We start from the raw sequence: 19,276 nt of genomic DNA on the forward strand, positions 1-19,276 counted from the left end.
TCATCACTGAAATGACTTTTTTCTCAGTCATTTATGATCCAAGATTTGTATTATCTGGCTCACAATAATTATTTTTGCTTCATTTGATGTGTCAAATTTGCTTTTTAATTGGCTTTTGTGCCTTCCAACTGGCATTGAGAAGTCTACGCTGCACATTTAAAGGATGATACCAATAGATAATAGATCTCTTTTAAAGTTCTTTGCTATGTGGATAAAATATTATCCTGCACTGTCATCAGATTTTTTATGGCCCGTTATTGGAATTTTGTTTTTTTCGGTTCTCTTCAATTCACTGCTCCCAAACTTGTATCCCTTTCACGGCACTATAGCAATGCTGTAATACAAAAATTCTCCTTTGAACAGGCTAATGATTTTCCCCATTGAAGCTATGTGCTCTGCTTATATGGTTCCCTTTCATGTCAGCCAGGTACAGTCAAAAGTCGTTAATTCGGACACCCATAATCCGGACCTCAAAGCTACGACGCATGCGTGTAAGACCTTTATGGCTGCGAATATACGTTTACGCGCAATATACGTTTACGCATGCGCGTTTAATGTATAACGGATGGTATAAGCTAAGCTAAAATTATCTAATTCGGTTAATGTTGCAGATTGCGTTGTTCCTTAATCTTCGAATTGGATCTGGCTTATTATTTTTTGCAGACTGTTGGAGCAATTTTATAAAAGTAAGCTTGAACTTTCGATTATGTCAAGTAGAATTTCTGATATATATTTACTAAATATGTAAAGGATCTGCAAATCGAAAGTATGTTTCGAAGTCCATTAAACAAAAAGTGGAATTGCTGCAAAAAATGGATAAAGGCATATCCTTTGTTCATCTCACCATTCCAAAATCTGTTTATCAATTTCACGCTGCTCTGCAGCGGGGACGGGACGCTGCGGCACGCAATGAATTGGAAGTTGATCTATCAACACTATCCTTATCTTCAGGGCAGATGTTTTTATTTTATTTGGCTTATAATTCCTTACTAAATGTAGTATTTCATCTCGATGTACTCCGTCTTTGATATGATTTAAATAAAATTCCTTGTCATTATAATTCGCTTCCGATAGCGAAGAAAGTGACATAGAGGTTATTGAAAACGAAAAAATTTTGATTGACAAATTAGTCGGTATTCTCGACACAGCGATTATAGGACTTGAACAGCGGAACTTTGTAACTGAACAAGAAATTATGTCTGTTTATAGAGTTAAAGAGAAAGTATTATCACATAAAAAACGAAGCAACTTAAACAATTTACATTGAAAGAAATGTTTAATAATGTAAACAAATAAATATTAGCTTTTTTTTTTTTTTTTTTGTAAATTTTGATACCCATTAGATCATAATTGTTCTTTATTTCATAAATTACGGTTTCATATTTTTAATTTTATAATTTCTGCATGCCATCTTACCAGATTTTAACTGATGATCTATAATCCGGAAAAATCAATAATCCGGAATCGCCGAAGTCCCGACGAGTCCAGATTAACGACTTTTGACTGTATTATGGTTTGCATTGGAACCATTTCCAGCTAATTAACAAAAATATTTGGCTGGCTGCTTAACAGCAATCTATATGCCTCACATGATGTTCCAGAAGATTCTGTTGAGCCCAGATATATTTATTCTGCATGTATAATCATTTTCTTGACACACCCTGCTGTAAATTCTTTATAAGTTTTATTATGTTTATGTTATGCCATACATGGTATTACAGTTTTCTTAAACATAGCCATGTATAGCAGCAGGAACATTTTTATTAATTACAATAATGTTGCAAATATTAATAATTATCAAGTAAGTGCATAATAAATTGTCTTTTAAGTAATTTGAATTAAATATGTTATTAAAAATAAAATGAGAATTTAATTTTCTAAGTGTGTTTATTGCTTTTAAATCATTCAGTCTATTAAGCAGACTGATAAAATTCAACAGATAAAATTAAGATCTTGTGTTAATTTAGAAGTCAAACAACAAAAATCAGCGTTTTATTTCCAAATTTTCACAGGACTATTTTCGATAGTTTTACTGAACCATTATCCTCAGCTGCCAATGTGCAAATGAATGAGAGAAGATATCATGATTAGCTAAGATAAGAATGGCTGGACAGGAGTTAAGCTACTGTTGCCATCTCTTGATGAAATGAGAACTAAAACATAATTTTCTTAAAGGCTTATGATTCCTTAAAAGCTGGATTGTAGTTAGGGTAGTTAACAAGAGCAGAAAGATTTTTTTGAATGTGTAATGCCTCTAGAAAATCTAATTCACCAATGGAATTAGACTATTAATTCCATTCTAATGTTATGTAGGATGCCATTATTCCTGTCTCAGTGTGCTTGCATTAAACTATGTAACCTTCATTTATGTACACCAATATGCAAGTTGGATTTTGTGGTTAATTTATTGAAGAATGAATTGAATAAAAAATGAAGCCACTTTTAATTCTAAATGTATGCAGTTACTAAAGATGAACTGCTGTATGAAGAGAGGTTATTTTGTTTCTTTAATGCTCTCACAAAAATGCATAGCGACAGTATTTTCACCTATTTTGGTCCATCTCCAAACAGCCTTATTGTTATTACGAATAGCAGCATAAAAGACTTCTAAAAATGTACTTTTATGCTCTTTGTTTATTTTATGAAAGTAGTATAATTTTTTAAAAAAATGATGCATTTTGAATGCATTTTTTTTTATGAAATAAATCATGTAAAATGGACATTCGTAATGGTGAGTACAAAATTATGATGGAAGGGTCAAATAAATGAAAATGTTACAAGGATATTATTCATAAAAGTTGCAGAAAGTTATTTCATTAAATTTTGATCTGTTGATAAAGAAGCCAAAATGCTTATTTCTTGTTCGAGGAGAGATGCTGTATTTATATCCAACATAGATCCTGTTATGTGTGCTGTCATTTTTATGCAATGAACCATTGTGGGAGTTCTTTCCATGGTACCTTCTAGGGTGTAGGTAATCCTCATATAAATGCCAGATTGTTATGCTGTGGTGTCATGTCATACTAGCAGTGGGATATTTTTCTAAAAACAGCAGAAAAAACATGTTTGTCTTGTATATTTATTCAGAGTTCGTACGGTCCTTAAGAGTCCTTAAAAGTCCTTAAGTTTTTTGGAATCAATTTTTGGTCCTTAAAAGTCCTTAATTTCGACCAAAATAGGCAGAAGGTCCTTAATTTTAATCATGTGAAATTTTTGTCGGTTTTTACGACTGCCATTTTTTTTTAGTGTGAATTAGCATTTTGGAGGTATATTTTTGGCGATTCATTGATAATATATCTTTTGAATTTCATCTTTTGAATGGATTATAATTTGTTCCTATTTCTAATGTAAATGTGGGATACTCTAGTTTTTGAGCAAGAAGTGAAACATAAGCACTTTGAAATTATTTCACTTTTTCTAATGAAGAGATCTTAAACAACTTTTCTCTTTTGGAGATGTGAATTCTTTTATTGAACGGCTCTAAATTTGGCAATTTATCAACATTTGGGCGATTTTTAAGATCAATTTCTATAGTAAATTTTTAATTCCAAGACCTGGGAATTTTTCTATGATTTTTTTCAAACATTGTAATTAATAAGTTTCATTAAAATAATAGTAATATATTGAAATTATATTTAAAAATTAACATTAAAATGTAACATTTTTATTTTTTGTTGTCATATTATAAAGTTCTATTTTGACCACTTATCACTTATATTATAACTCTGAAAACTTATCACTTATATTATATCTGATCACTTATTGTATTTGAATCTGAAAAATAAACAAGGTATAATGCTATAAAGCACAATTTACGAAACATTTCCTAGCAAAAGCAAAATAGCTATGTAATTAATTAAAGTTATCTTCTTTTTAATTTTCCCATGATAAGAGTTTTCTCATGTTATTGTCTCAGAATATTCAGAATTCTTATGCATCAGTTTTCTCTATAAAATTAATTTTGCACATTTATCCTGTGATTTTTTTTTTTTTTTTTTTTAATATTTCTGGCTGTTTGCTGTTACAAAATTAGTAGGGGTAATTTTGCTTCGGGACATTAGACATTACAACTTGAAGAAGGATGCAAGTTGGAAAGTTTAGAAGGGTTTGAAAGCAAGATTTATAGACCCACGATTCTAGTAGATTCTAGAAAAATGTGACAAAATGAAAGATATCTCTATGGTATTAACATGTAACGGGTGTATTTCACAGAAAGTTTGCAATAAAGTTCTTACTTTTTGGAGAACATCTAGAAGAACAATGAAAAACATAATATTTGAATGTTTTATTTCTGATACTAGAATCTTTTTCTTAACGTGTTCGTCTTCCCTTTATTTTCTCTACTTTTCACTAGATACAAGCATGAAAAATATTGAAAATGCTTCTAATAGTATCACATGGAGAGGCATTATAGAAAGGAATTTTTTGATTAATAAAGAAATTTGAAGCTGGCAGTTTTAAAAGATTAATCTAATATGTCTTAATGCATCATGCACAGGTTTGACGCTGGGCATTGCCTCACCTGGTGCAATCATGTGGAACATTAAACTTATCTCTGTAGATCCAAAATTTTGCTGACTAGTGCCTTTCAAAATTCTGCTTCCAGTGCCTTCTCTAAATTCTAAAAGTTTTGCCATGTCTAGATTTTTTGCTCGGTGTGTCACTAAATTCTAAAAATTCTGCCACACCAGCTCTGTAACCGGCCTTTACCATATATATTTCATATTTCTTCTGAATGTTCATATTACTAAAGAAATCAAATTAGTAGCCTTTTTCTATACATTCTAAATGCATCTAGTTTTTTTGGAATAACAGAAATTCAAAAATTCTAAAATGAAAAGGAAGCGTGTTGAATAAAAAAACCAAATACATACAGAGAAAGAAAATTATTCTTCAAATATATATACAGATATTATTATGTAAATTACTGACTTGTTTATAATTTCAGCCTTTACTATAATTTCCCATTTCTATTTCCTCCCCAGAATGCAAATCACTTAGACAGTTTTTAGTTTTTAAACTGAGGTTTTTGGTGCGCAAGGCAGAATGTGTTTTTAATCTCCGCTTGCTCACTGCATTAGTTCCTGCCAGCTCTGATAATTTGTAATTTTTTTCTGCATTATTACTGCTGACATTTGAATTTGTTATGACAATAGAGTTACTGAGCCAGCTTAAATTAAAATTAAATTGTATAGTCTTTGACCACTGGTCCACATTTTTTGTTTGAATTTGACCGTTCTTGTTTAATAACATCACCACAAGTTGCAATTGATTTTGTTAGCATAAGACCATGCCTTTAAGTTCTTTTTAAATAAGAGGCTTATTTAAACCTTTGTAGTTATTTTTAGACATAGCAATAATTTACTTCACGTCTATCGGGGGGTTTTAGACTATTTAACTTTTACCAGATCAAATAAACCCTCATAGGTACATTGTGGAGAGGTTGACAAGTTAGGAGATAAAGCACGCAGAAACTAGTGAGAACAATGGTTTGCATATTGAGAGAAATTTCTAATTCTTAGAAAATATGCTTAAAGAGAAGGAAATCTATGTAAATTAGCCAAAATGTCTGAGCAGGCTTCAAATTAAAAAGACGCATAAATGTTTTGTTGAGGGTTGTTGCTATAAAACATAAATCTTTTGTAGCTTTTAATGTATAATTATCCTAATATCAATGGCATAAATTGCATGTATTTTAAACTGTGAAATTTTATTGGATTGTGATTTTAATAGGGCTTTTTAAGAAATATTCTTAAATAAGTAAAATTTAATAGTAGTCATGTAAATCCATAATGATTAAGGTTTTCTAACTACCTAATTTAATTATTTATAACTAACTGCTTACCCTTAAAAAATATCTATCATACATTAAAGCGAGTTATTGTCTTTCATTAAACCTTATCATAGTACAAGATAAAATACAAAAATGTAAAATTTCATATAAAACTTATTATTCATATCTAGCGAGACCTGAAATAATACAAAGCAACTTAGTATCACCTCTGGTGCTTTAGTGGCTTATTGAAACCTTAAAGTATATTAAGTGGGTTACAATCCCTGGAACTCTACACGAAGCTACGACACTAACTGCATCAGACAGAGCCCAACTAACTTTCAAAACATGCCAACTGTGCCCACATCAGGTCTTTCAGTTTTGTTCTGATCAGCAGGTCTCTCTGTAGGCAAGGAGCAGTGGTCACAGCAGCCAGTCTTTTGTTATAAATCATTCTGATTATGATTTTACTTCTCATTTTAACCTATCCTGCTTGACATAAAATCTACCTCTTATTTACTAAACCTCCAGATTTAGCAAGTATGTGACAAAATGAGACATTAAAAAAATCAGTATGAAACTATTAGTAAAACGTAAATAAAATGTCACTTATCTTCCTTCAAATATGCCGAACTATTATAAGTGTAAAATATGTAATGATATTTGATAAATTTCATAAAGTTTATTTTATTCTCAAACTTATTAATGTTAACTAAGTTATGTTTATTGATAATGTAGCCTACTTACGGATATATTTTATTTTTTGGATGGTATTACAAAAGTGGAGTTCAGGCATAGATAATATTTTTAATTGAATTTATAAATTTGCTATTTGCTCATAGGTCCTTAATTTTTTCGGTACTTTTCCGTTTTGCCGGCGCAAATGATAAAGTCGCCAATAATGGTTTAACTGATGCCAGACGAAATATCTTTGCTGGTAACCTTTTACGCCTCAGTTTCAAAACAAGTTGAAGCCAATTCTTATCAGATTGTTTCTTTCAATACTGGCATATAGAATTTTTACACGATATTTAAATTTTATCCCCTAAGACAATTCACGGTAATAAGTCAATTAGTTCTAAGTCAATTAGAACGCAATTACACCGCTAATCTGAAGGCGAAATCAAGTGTTAAATTCATCAATTCTAATGAGAATGCACTAGCGAAGTAAAGCACTGCGGTTTTACATAATTTCTGAGTAAGCTATTCGTATGAATTGAAATAATTCTTGCATTTAAACTTGTATTCCAAATTAAGATTTAACTTGAAATTAATGTAGATAATTACTGAGCGAATTAGATTTTAGTAGCGTAGTTTACGTGAGATGAGATCACTTGGGGTCACGTGATACGAACCGGCGAATCAGGATTTTGAACCATGAAATCATTGTAAATTCTTAAATTAATGTCTTTTTACAAATTTATTGTCTTTATTTATTGGCTTTTTACAAAATTTTAAACCATATTAAAATGTTTATGCCTTCAAAATAAAAAAAATTCTTAGAATTAACATTTTTTATGTGTATACTGTATGTTGTCGCCAACAAAGTCTGCTTGGCGAGATTTGCGCCGGCGAAACGGAAAAGTACCATTTTTTCATTAATGGTCCTTAAAAGTCCTTAAAAGTACTTAATTTCCATGTGCAGAAATGTGTACGAACCCTGTTATTTCCTTTTCTTTTTCTTATTTTTTCCCCTCTGCTTGAAATTCTTTGTGAACATGGGACCTAAATTTTATTTAGGTTTTGATGTTTCGGCTGAAGTTAATTTGTAATTTAGACATTCTAGTTATTATGGCATTAGCTCAAAATAGTTTATAATGACAGAGAGAATAATTGAATGTATTGAATTCTATGATAGCAAAATAGTTTTGTTTTTCTGTCTCAAATTCAAAGCTATAAAATTATTGTTGTAACAGGAGATTGCTCTAATCTGCTGTTTATGGTTGTTTCAGTCACTTATAACATACAGAATTTGAAACTAATAAGTTTTGTGACAACATGTGTAACTCATATTTTGTTTTGCATTTAACCCTTTGAGGGGCTGTATATAAAATAATTTAATTTGTGGTAAAATTTTGCATGAATTGTTAATTTACCTAAGAACACAAAATTGTGACTTGAAAAAATCTAGATCAAAATTCTGTATTTTGACAGCCAGTATATATTTTATACCGTTGCCCTGCTAAGACATTTTTTTTCCAGGTAGCTGCCAATTGTTAATTTTTTTTTTTTTTGAATAAATTTTGCATACTTTTGATGTGCCTCTGTAGAGATGGGTGCTTGAATATAGTTATGTAAGTCTGAAGACAAAAATTTTGCTAGAAATTTAAAATTTTAAAAATAAAATTTATGTTTTTATGCACTTGATGATCAACTCAGCTGAACATATTAATGTAAAATATGGGCAGAAAGCTTTTTAACTTGATTTAAATTCAATATTATTTTATGAAAAAATTTAGCAAATATAACACTGCATGCGTAAACCGTATCATGCTGCAACTGAACTAGCATAATGTTACAAGGAGGTGTAAATCAGCCGAAAAATAAAAAATTGAAAAATGAAACAGTATGACTCAGCTGAGAAAGTATGTTGCATTTTTGAAGTTATTATATTTTATGTTTTAGATAATATACAAAAAAGACCATGCTTTATGCTATGATACCAAGAATCACCCCCCCCCCCCATACACACACTTTAGATTATCGAGGACCGTCAGGGCCACTTTTTTATTTTTTCTAAATATAGGTTGTAATATATCTTTTTGTTCAGAAAGAAATGCCTTTAAACGATTTTATTATTTGATACACCTCAAAACTCTTATTTCGATTTTCAACCCCTTTGGCCTCCTAGGGACCCTTTTTCAACTTTTGGATAAATTTTGGTTTGCATCTAAAACGAGCCTTAGAAATATTCCCCCCTCCTTTCACCAGCTGTGAAAATTTATTTCAAAAACAACCTATTTGTATTCTAACCCAGAAGAAAAATTTCTCTTCTGTTCCCTAGTCTCTTATCTGAAAACAAAAACGATACCCTAAAGCATGCTTTTAAATCAACAGTTTTACCATTACACTAAGAGGTGGACCTAAAGTGCATTTCCATTTCCCGTACTGTATTAAGTGAGTTTTTCCTTTGTGTGATAAGATCACACATAGGGAAGAACACATGACAAGTTACTTGTCAATCACCTCTTTTCATTTTCGCTGCATTCTAGGATTTTAGAAAACACGAAGCAACAGTTGTCTTTCAGAGCTAACATACCACATTAATCCCTACAATTAATTGTGTAATGTTTTGACGCCAGACTACAATTTTGAAATTGATGAGTCCTTCTCCTGGGAAAGGGTGTAGTGCTGAAACTAAAATTTTAGCTAAACAGAGATGAATGAAACTCGAGTGGAGTAAACAAAGAACAAAAAGAAACTAATATACTTGTAGTCAGTCCTAGTTCAGGGTCAGTAAATTCCCCATTCCCTAATGAACGTAATATTGAATCCTAAACAAGTTGTTAATTAATCATAAAAAATTATTAAATCATAAACTGTTATAATATAAAGAAATTTTGTCATCTCACAGAGTAGGAAAGGAGAAGACAGGTGCTGCCATCTATTGCCTTGGTACCCTCTGTATGGGCACCGAAAATAATATAAATAATCTTCTGTTAATTATCACTTCTGACTGAAATAAAGTACATATATAAGATTAAACATGTGCATCATATATTTGTAGATTTTGAATTTTTTCTTTCCCTCCAATAGAATTTATGAATCTTCAAACATGATACCTTGAAACGAGGTACATTAATTTTATAACTGCAAAATATTGAGCATTCATAGGGTAGTGTTACCATAAAAAGAAACACTAGAAACTTATGATTACAGCTTTTAGTGTTGAAAAGTTAGCATTTTTAGGAGGTTAAAAAATTGACAAACAACCTCTATATTTTATATACCTTTGCCCTTTAAAGGGTTAATTTAACTTAAGGTAGTTATTTAGTAATTAATTTTTGTCTTTTGTGCATTCAACATATTATATTTGCATTTCAGGTTGAATTATCTTTGCTACAAAGGAGCTATAAAGCACTTGCTTGGCAGATGAATCAAATTTATAACAAAAAATTATGGTATGTCATGTTGGAGCAGTTCCTGATGAAATATTGTTGGAGTGCAGCTGGGATGATAATTATATCATTGCCAATAATGACTGATTATACTAAGACTGATCCAAATGATTCAGGTATGTTTTCTTCAGTTCTGGAATAGTTTTCTTATAATGAAGCATTTCTCAAACTAATTTCTTGAACACTTAAAAATAAAAAATAAAAAAATATTTTGATGCATTTAGTTGGAACTTAGTTTAAATTTAACGAGTAATTCTGCTCTGTAACAATCTTTTTATATTATGCATATTTATAGTGACTTCTTATGCATTAAATGGTACATCAATGTTTGGATTTTGTATATGGTTCAGTGTACTTCAGATAGAACTTGTTTTTAATGCAGTCTATGCACAAAAATCATTGATTGAAATAAATTTTATCATTCAAAATGTGTACTGTTTAAGAAATTGTTTAAAAATAAAATATTTTATGAATATTTACAAATCATAGTCACAGAGTACACACGAATGGCAGATGCTGATTTCTCTCAAAAAAATGCATTGGTTATATTTTTACTGGCCTTTTTAGTATGAATACATGTCATCCTATTTTGATTTCTTATGCTTTCGTGCTCTCACTGATCTACCATACTTAGATATTAACTGCGAATGTGTTCACACAGTTCTAAATCATAACTTACAATGAACACTTAATAATAGGAATTATTCATTTTTTGCTCTAATGATCACACTTTCTATCTTGTAATGTAAACTTATTATCTGATTCAAGCGAATTTATTTTCATCAGAAAATATTGCAGTTCCTAATCATGAAAACGGCCAGCTAATTTGAGCAAAAGGAAAAAAACTGTTTTGTCTAGCTTAACTGATTGTTTTTCATTTCCTTTTTAGTTGGCATATTATTAGTCTGTAAATGCCTTCTTGCAACTTGCAACTCTGTGCATCATGCTGTCTCAGATTATTTTAGAACCCACTCCACCCAAAATCAACCTGTAATTTTTTATTACTTTGTTTTTTTACTTAGAGAGCAAGCAATAAAAGTGGATGTTGAAGGGCCTCAAAATTTCTTGATTGGGATATATTCTATTATAATCTGGTCCTTTATTTTCAGAATGTTTCTCCCAGAACTATCCTTTGGATTTTTTCTTAAAGTTTACTGCTTTATGATTTTCATTTTCTGCTATTTTGAGTGCCAGGTAAACATTATAATCCACATAACCTGTAATCAGTGAATGAAGGAGCTTAACTGGGTAATAAGTAATTAAATAAGTAATTGAGCATTTCTATGTTATTTTAAATAAAATCTTTTATTACTTTATACAAGGAAATAAGGCAGCAGCTTGGTAAAGTAAGTAGGTTTGGGAAAAGCCTTGTATGCTTTCTTTTGTGGCATATTTGTGAAAATTAATTCTCTAAAGTTATTATAATTTTGCTTTTGAAAATACAGATTTCTTGCCTAGTAAGTACTATGTATATTTAAATTGCTATAGATGACAACTACAGAGATGATGGGGTTAGCACAAGGACTCAGTATATGACTACAGCAAAAAATATATTAATTGCTGGTGGAGATGCTACAGAAAGACTCATGTCATCTTACAAAGAAGTACTTAATTAAAATTTATATAATTTTCACTTTATCTTTTAAATAGTTTCTTTTAATGTTAATATTATCTTCATTTCTGATTGAATTATTTGAATTGTGTTATAAATTGCATTATATAAATTTCTGTATATTTTAATTAGATCACGGAGCTGGCAGGTTATACTGCCCGGGTATCCAGAATGTTGACTGTATTTGAAGATGTTAGTGATGGGAAGTATGTGCGCACGGTTACAGCTAGTTCTTCAAAATCTTTTAAAAAGGCAACTGAATTAAAAGGTCTGAAATTTAAAGATGGAATGCCAGAAATTTTGGGTAAGGCCTCTCTTGTGATACATACACATATTTTTGTTTCCTATTTTTATAGCATAACATTTTTATGTATCTAAGCAAAGTATGCATTGGAATCAAAGGGAAAAGAAATATGCTAAAGTGAAATTTAAAACTAGGCAAAAAAAAGTAACATTTGTTTGGCAGTTTCCAAAAATTGTATCAGTTTCAAGGGTGATCAGACGTAAGTCCCTTTTTTCGAAGCAAAAAAGGAAAGTGTTAAAATTTTTTTCTTCTAATGGAAAGAGGCCTGCGTTTGCTCACCCTAAAAAATGCTAGAGAGTTTTTCAAAATGTTTGCTATTAAAAGATAGCTCTTTTGCCTGATTTTAACATGCTTTGAAATTTCATGTTCTCTTTGCACAGAAAAGTATCTTTGAGCTTCCTTTTTGTAAAACTGCCCCTTGTTATTTAGTTTATATATCTTTTGTTCAGAATTTATATTTAGCCATCAAAGTGCTGGCTAAATATTATGGCATGTTCGTAAGCAAACAAACGACAAACAAGTTGTAAAGTGCAAAAGAAGGGATTTTTCTTCTCCCCTTTTCTAATGGCTAGGAACAATTTTGTCTAACACCTATAACTTATTCAGACATACTTATTTTCATAAAAATAATTGTAAAAATACCAGTTTTTATATTACAGAACTTTGGCAATGATCAGGTATTTAGATAAAATTTGTGATTAAAACTAGATAAGAGCACAAACCAGTATTGCTCGCTAGTTTCCTTTACATCTTTTAAAATCTTTCATTAGCCTTGTTATTTAAGTTAGATTTTGCATTATTTTTGTATTCTTTGAAGTTTTAGCCACTAGTATCATGGGTGCCAGAAACAGAAATTAATATCCCAGTACATTGTATTGATATGAATGAGCAGTAAAGCTTTAATTGCCAAAAAATGCTTTCTTGGCAAAGACTGATATATATTTACTTAAATAGGATTGAGTGTTTAGAGTACTTACGATGAAAATATGTATCATTGTATTTAAGGGAAGAATATTTATGTTCATAATGTCCTTCATATATTATTCATAATGTTTTGTTTTCTGTATTAAAAATATTTCAATTTAAAATTAGAAATCGTATGTATTTCCCATTTCATTCAGTTAACTCCCAAGAAGTAAACAAAATTTGATACTCAATGATTTTAAGGGGAATTCAGAATTCTAAGAGGATATGAACAACTGAAGACTTCCACTTTTTAAATTCATCAATTTGTATGAAAGTTTTTTGACAGTTGCATATTTTTGTAAAAGGGAATACGTTTTTAAACTTCCTTATTTCATCTGAACTGTGCTGAATTATAAAATGCTTTAAACACAACAATTTGCAAAAATTTAGTATGTGTCTATCAGAAATGTGTGGTTGTGTTTTGAAAATTGTGTGGTTGTTGAAGCTTTCATTATGTTAGTTTTACTATAAGTTGTTTGAGATGAGAAATCCATGGTTTGAAACAGGAACATGTGACTTTTCTTTGTTACTTTTATCTTAGATCTGGTAGGTGTAAAATTTTATTCATAAAAAGTATTCTGAAAGTGATAATGTAAAAAACAAAATTAAGTTGAATTTTAAGCATGTGATTGAAATGAAATACATAAAATAATTTTTCATTTTTATTTTCCTTTTTGCCAGTCTTCTGATGTATATTCTATGATAAAATCAAAATTTTCATCAGAAAAATAGAAGATTTTGATTTTGAATAACCTGACAAATGTTAACAAAGTGTATGTTTTCTTTGGATATTTTACTCCAGGGGAAAAAAATTAAGAAACTATTATTTATTCAGTTTATGTAATGATGAATATTTTCATGATAAATACCTGTATGAGTTATAAATAAATTTTTTGGTCTACAGTTATTTAAAGGAAAAAAATATTTACTTTTCTTCAACTCTTTATAATATGTGTTCTGCATTTTCCCTCAAAACATACTTTTATGAGCACATTTTTGTGGAAAATAAAATGAAATAACTTAAAGAAAGAAAAATATTAAGAATGAAAGCATAAAAAAGGGGGAAGTAACATCAAAGGAGAAAAATCTAAAGAAAATATTGCATATGCCATGTTTTGAACAATAAACATTTCATCTTGTAGCCTTGTACAGTAAACCCCTGCTGAATGCGGAAATGTGTAGTGCGTTTTTGCACATAAGCGTTTTCGTATTTGTCTCCATTAAATTTGCCCAATGTGAGAATTTCAGTTATGTGCAGTATGCTGCAAAGTGTTGGGCCATGTTGTGATATAATCCTCATAAATGACTGGTATGAAAATACACTCATTAAGGAAGTCAAATATTACTTATAAAAACAAAACCAGAGCCTTAATGTTCTAATTCTTGATAGTGCTTCAGGACACAGTACTGAATCCCTCATAACATTGCATCCAAATATAGAGATTTTATTTGTTCCACCGAACAACACTTCCTTAATCCAACCAAAGATGGATCAAGGGATTAATAAAAGCATTCAAGGACTACTATGTCAGGCATGTTTACATTCTGTAAATATAGCACTAGACAAAGGAAAGCACTAATGGCACTTTGGAAGCGATACTATATAAGACAGTACACAGAAATGATTAAACAATGAATACTTGCTGCGTCAGCTCTGGACAGAATTTGTGAAAAATTGATAAGTATTTCCATCAGTTAAAAAATGAAGCCAAGGAAATCATACAGATTACAAAAGCAGTAAGCGACAAAGGATTTTCAGATATGGAAGAAGGAGAAATTAAAGAATTAGTCAAAAATGACGATTGTGAAATGACAAATAAAGAAATGGATGATCTTACACTAGCCAGTGTTAAAGCAGCAATAGTGAAGAAGATAAAGAGCATTTAATTTGTTGTTGTTACTAATCCCAGATTGTTCAGCAAAGCCAGACAATCTACATTAATCCAAAAATATCTAAAAGCCTTTAATTTACAAGAAGTTAACCCTTTGCGGTTCAGTGTTCCACTACATGGAACACCCAAATTGAATCGCTTCTGAAACCTTTAAATTCAACCATAAATAGATAAAAATGCCTTTATAATATACTTTAAACTTTTCTTTTTAAACAGTAGATAGCAGCATATCACAAGGGCACACAGAATTTTCATTTTTTATGTGTTATTAAAATCCACTTTTTTCAAGTAATTTTCTCTATTTTTTTAATGATATGAAACATTTTATTTGGAAAAAAAATTAGGCATAATTTTGCTGGCTGTACTCCAAATTATCTGTTCTATATTTTTTTAAATCTTTCAGACAAAAACCATACACAGAATTATTGAATAAACCCAGGTGTTCCATTAGCGGGAACACTGCGCCTTTAGCGATCTCGTGCTGTTACGAATCAGAACGTCTGTGCTTAGGAGAGAACATCCGTTGTTTACGTTTTCTGTTCCCGTTGCTTTGGGAGGGAATGAATTCAAACAAAGCACTATTGAGGGGTGAGGTGTGTTTTGTGTTATGAAAGCCCTAATATTGGCATCTCGAATTTTTTGGCACTAGTTTTTAGGTGGGAATTTTATTAGTAGCTTGAATCATCTTTACTTAGACCTGCATGAATTTTTTGCTGTCGCTTTTTAGTCTCATTCCCGTTTATTTTCAATAATTGTGTATATATTTTTCGTGTATGTATATATCATCATATGCTTATTTTTCTTTATTGTTAATATTAATCGTAGTTAATTTTTTTATTATTATTAATTTTCCATAAATGGCGCGGAGAGGTCTAACTCTTTCCAAAAATTTGTAAATATTTTTGTATATAGGACTTGTGTATATAGATATTTATCTCATTTATCCGTATATATTCAAGAATATTGTGTATATCCAGGAAACCATGTATACAGTCATAATACAGAGTTTTTTCATTCTTATACAAATGCTTCTACTCGTTTTCGTGCTTCACTGCAATGCTCGCTTAGTCGCACTTTTAAAAGCTCTGGTGGCGCAGTGTTGCACCTCATGGAACACCTACAGAATTAAAATGGTAAGCGCATCTTTTACAAAATTTTACCTGTATACTCCTTTAGGACTAAATAGACTGCATAAAACTTTTTTTGTTGAAATTCCGACGTTAACGTATAGTGCGCCGCAAAGGGTTAAATGAATTGTTAAAGTATATGCTCTACCTGTCTGATTTGACTGAAATGGAAAAAGAATGGGACTCTTATTGAAAACTTTGTACTCCTCACTGCAAAATGTTTATTGCATCAGACATTGTCCCAAACAAAAATCACAAGCTATTTAAAAAAATGAGTCATTTATCTACTTATTAAGCAGCAATATAAATCCTTTCAGTTATAATTTTTTACATTTTCTCCTTTTTAACTACAATAATATTTAGCTTTATATCAATTCTATATACTTTCTAAATCTGAACTATATCAAGGACATTTTTTTCCATAGAAAGTTGACTTTGCAGAATGCGATTTTTCCATAATTGTGATGTGTTATTGACACATTGCTGTTATGCATTCAGTAAAAATTTACTGGACTTAATCATCAAGTCATCAGAAGCTTTGACAATCAGAAAACTAAAATAATTTATGTTATTTTGAATAGTAGACTGAATTTGTATATCTTTCTATGTACTTAAAAATATTTACGAATGTGTTACTTTTTAGTGTTATTTATAATTGTGCAATTAATAATGTTTGGACCAAATTGGTGAGACCACAGCAGTATGTTTTCTCTGTAAATTTGCTTTCAAATAGTTAATTACATTAAAATTTGCCAGTTTTCTGACATATTATTTTCTACAGTCTCATAAGTTCTTTATCTTTATTGTTACATTGGTGTTTGCTAGCAAATGGCATATTGTGTTCAGACCTCATTTCTTCATATTATCATTTTGCTGTATAATATACTGATTCATAACTTGCTTAGGTGACAGATAAGTGTGTGCATGCCTTTTACGTATGGAAACAAAGGCATTTGGGAGTTTTTTTGATGACATTCATAAAAATAGAGCTGGTTGTATAACAGTTCCATTCAGTATTAGTTATTAATAAATAATGAAATTAATAATTCTTTACATTGTTCTGTAGTGATAAACTCAACACTTGCAATGCTGATATAAAATGGAGAATATAAATGTCATTTAACCTCCTTTAACATTGAACATCCACATTTACCCTAATCTAATACTGCAGTTGTTAACTCAAAAATTTTTTTAAAATTTATTTAAACACAAACGGTGATTTTTCATTAATTTTTAGGAGAAGTTACAGAAAAAGATGGCATTATAAAGTTGGAAGGTGTTCCTATCATTACACCAAACTGTGACATAGTTACTCCCAGCTTGTCATTTACGGTAAGATGAATTTTTATTTTATTACTGTGTGATGTAGTTTAGAATGTAATTTCTAAAAAGTTATGCAGAACTGAATTTATTATATGTGTGCATTTTATATTCATACAGTTAGATCTTTAGTTTTAAGTAGTCTAGTTAATTATTATTTATGAATCATTACGATGCTCTGCTATACTTTTTTAATAATTATATATTGTTCTTATCTTTAGTAATTAAAACTAGTGTTAAATTTTTTAACTGATTAAGTGGGTGTGCTCTTGTTCATTTTAATGTACCTTACATTTAATGGTTTCAAATGATAGATGTGTGTTCATAATGCTGATAGGGTAGAGTATGTGAACCGTCTGACAACAGTGCATATATTTTCATTTAACCATGTTTTCTCATTTTTGAAAATTATATTTAAATAAGAAAATTACTTCATTTTTAATATAAATTTCTTATTTTAAAGAATTTTGTATGTTTCTAGTTGTTTTGAAATGTAGTGGCAGCTCTGATATTGTTTTTGGTTTTTATTCTATCAGTTTGAGATAATTTTGTTAGTCATTCCTCCAGTTACATGAAAGAGGAACGTGAATTTTTGTCTGGTTTAGTGAATTCTATGTTTAGAGTCAGAATTTTAGGTACTATTAGTCTCATTAAAAGTTTTAGCTCCTATGGTTAATTTTACGAATTTTTGCTGATCGTTGTAATTTTATATATGTGTTAATGAATAAATAATATTTTCTCATCAGCATTTACCTCTCTTTTCAATATTGCATCATATAGTATAAGTGTGATAAAAACTTCTGTTGAAACTCCTTCCTGCCTTCCTCTTCCCTTTAATCTTATTAAATTGAAATTGGAAGTTTATTCCCTAAAAGATTTTAAGTAAACTGTCGGATTTCTTATTTTAAAATATGTACCTGAACTGTAAAGGGCCATTCCCACTGGGGTTTATCTGAGCTAATGAGCACAACAAACATAGCTGACCCATCTCCAAAACCAGTTTTTTCCCATAGGGCAGCAAATTGGGAAATTTGAACTGCAGGTACAGCGGAGCTAGTCAACACATGGAACTGACTCCATTAGCTGAGATAACCCCAAGTAGGAATGATCCTTTATAGTTAAATCAAATTTGTGAATTACTTGTTGCCACCTTTAGATGTGAATGTCCTGTGCCATTGTTTTAATATCATAATATGCAGTTCAATTGAATTCAAAGTTTGTTGCAGAACAAAATCTTCTAAATAGACCAGTCTATGGTGATATGTTTGTAAATCTCATAGTTAAAGGCTTGTACAGAATCATAGCGCTTGACCTTATGATATTAAATTGAGCTAAATTGTCTGTTCTGCAACATTTCAAATGTTGAAGAAATAAATCATTAAGGAAATTATCTAAGTTTCAGCTGTTTGATCTTGGCAGTAGAGAGAAGGGCCGATTCCTTGTGTTAATTAGCAGTTAATCTCAGAAGATGGAGGTGATATGATTGAGTGAAATGTTGTCTGACTTCCATAGAGTGATAAAGTACATCATTGCATGCATCTGCAGGCTTGTGTTGCTTCAGGAAGCATAAAACGAAGCCTTAAAATTATTAACAGGACACTCATTGAATTTTAAAATAAAAATTCTTGCATCACCTTCATCACAAAGAGCAAATTTTGTAATTGATGTAGTAACAGAAATTCAGAAGATTCCTGGAAAATGGGAGAAGGCTGTGAAAAGTTACTCGTCATATAAAATTTATTTAGTATTGTTTAATAAAAAGCTTCTGATTTTTTTATTGTTTTGCAAAGTGGTATTTTGAAAAACCCAAAGTTAATGTGAGGGATAAAAAATGGTAAAATTCACATACTGTGTTCAGTAGTCTGGTAACTACTGGGAAAAGAAAAATGGTGAGGAAAAGTCAGACTATTTTTAAAAGTCTTCAAAAGTCGGTCTATTTTAAAAAGTCTGCAAAAATCTGGAAATATTTACTAAATCTCATTGAACTTTTTTATAAAAAACAATCTTCTCAAATAGCCCCACGAGCAGCTGAGCAGTAAAAGCTGCTTAACCCTGGTTGTTCAGTCCAGTGTTTGAGTTCTGGCAAATGGCTGGCTGCATGGATATTTTCTAGATTTTCCCCACATGTAATATGGATACGAGCCAGTTTCCCTTAGAAACACCT

General features: G+C 30.4%; 1 protein-coding gene across 1 annotated transcript in view; it reads left to right on the forward strand.

Annotated features, from left to right (window-relative positions):
* The window catches only part of Abcd1 (ATP binding cassette subfamily D), a 99,218-nt gene that overhangs the window by 13,726 nt on the left and 66,216 nt on the right, over nucleotides 1-19,276 (forward strand). Inside the window, exons 2-5 of the mRNA XM_035364985.2 lie at nucleotides 9,818-10,007; nucleotides 11,380-11,495; nucleotides 11,636-11,807; nucleotides 17,030-17,124. Of these exons, the coding sequence (XP_035220876.1) occupies nucleotides 9,818-10,007; nucleotides 11,380-11,495; nucleotides 11,636-11,807; nucleotides 17,030-17,124 (573 nt within the window). The remainder of the gene's footprint in view (nucleotides 1-9,817; nucleotides 10,008-11,379; nucleotides 11,496-11,635; nucleotides 11,808-17,029; nucleotides 17,125-19,276) is intronic.

The sequence above is a fragment of the Stegodyphus dumicola genome, chromosome X1 (genome assembly GCF_044657685.1).
Source record: "Stegodyphus dumicola isolate Sdum_Otavi_A_Nest chromosome X1, ASM4465768v1".
Taxonomy (NCBI): Eukaryota; Metazoa; Arthropoda; class Arachnida; order Araneae; family Eresidae; genus Stegodyphus; species Stegodyphus dumicola.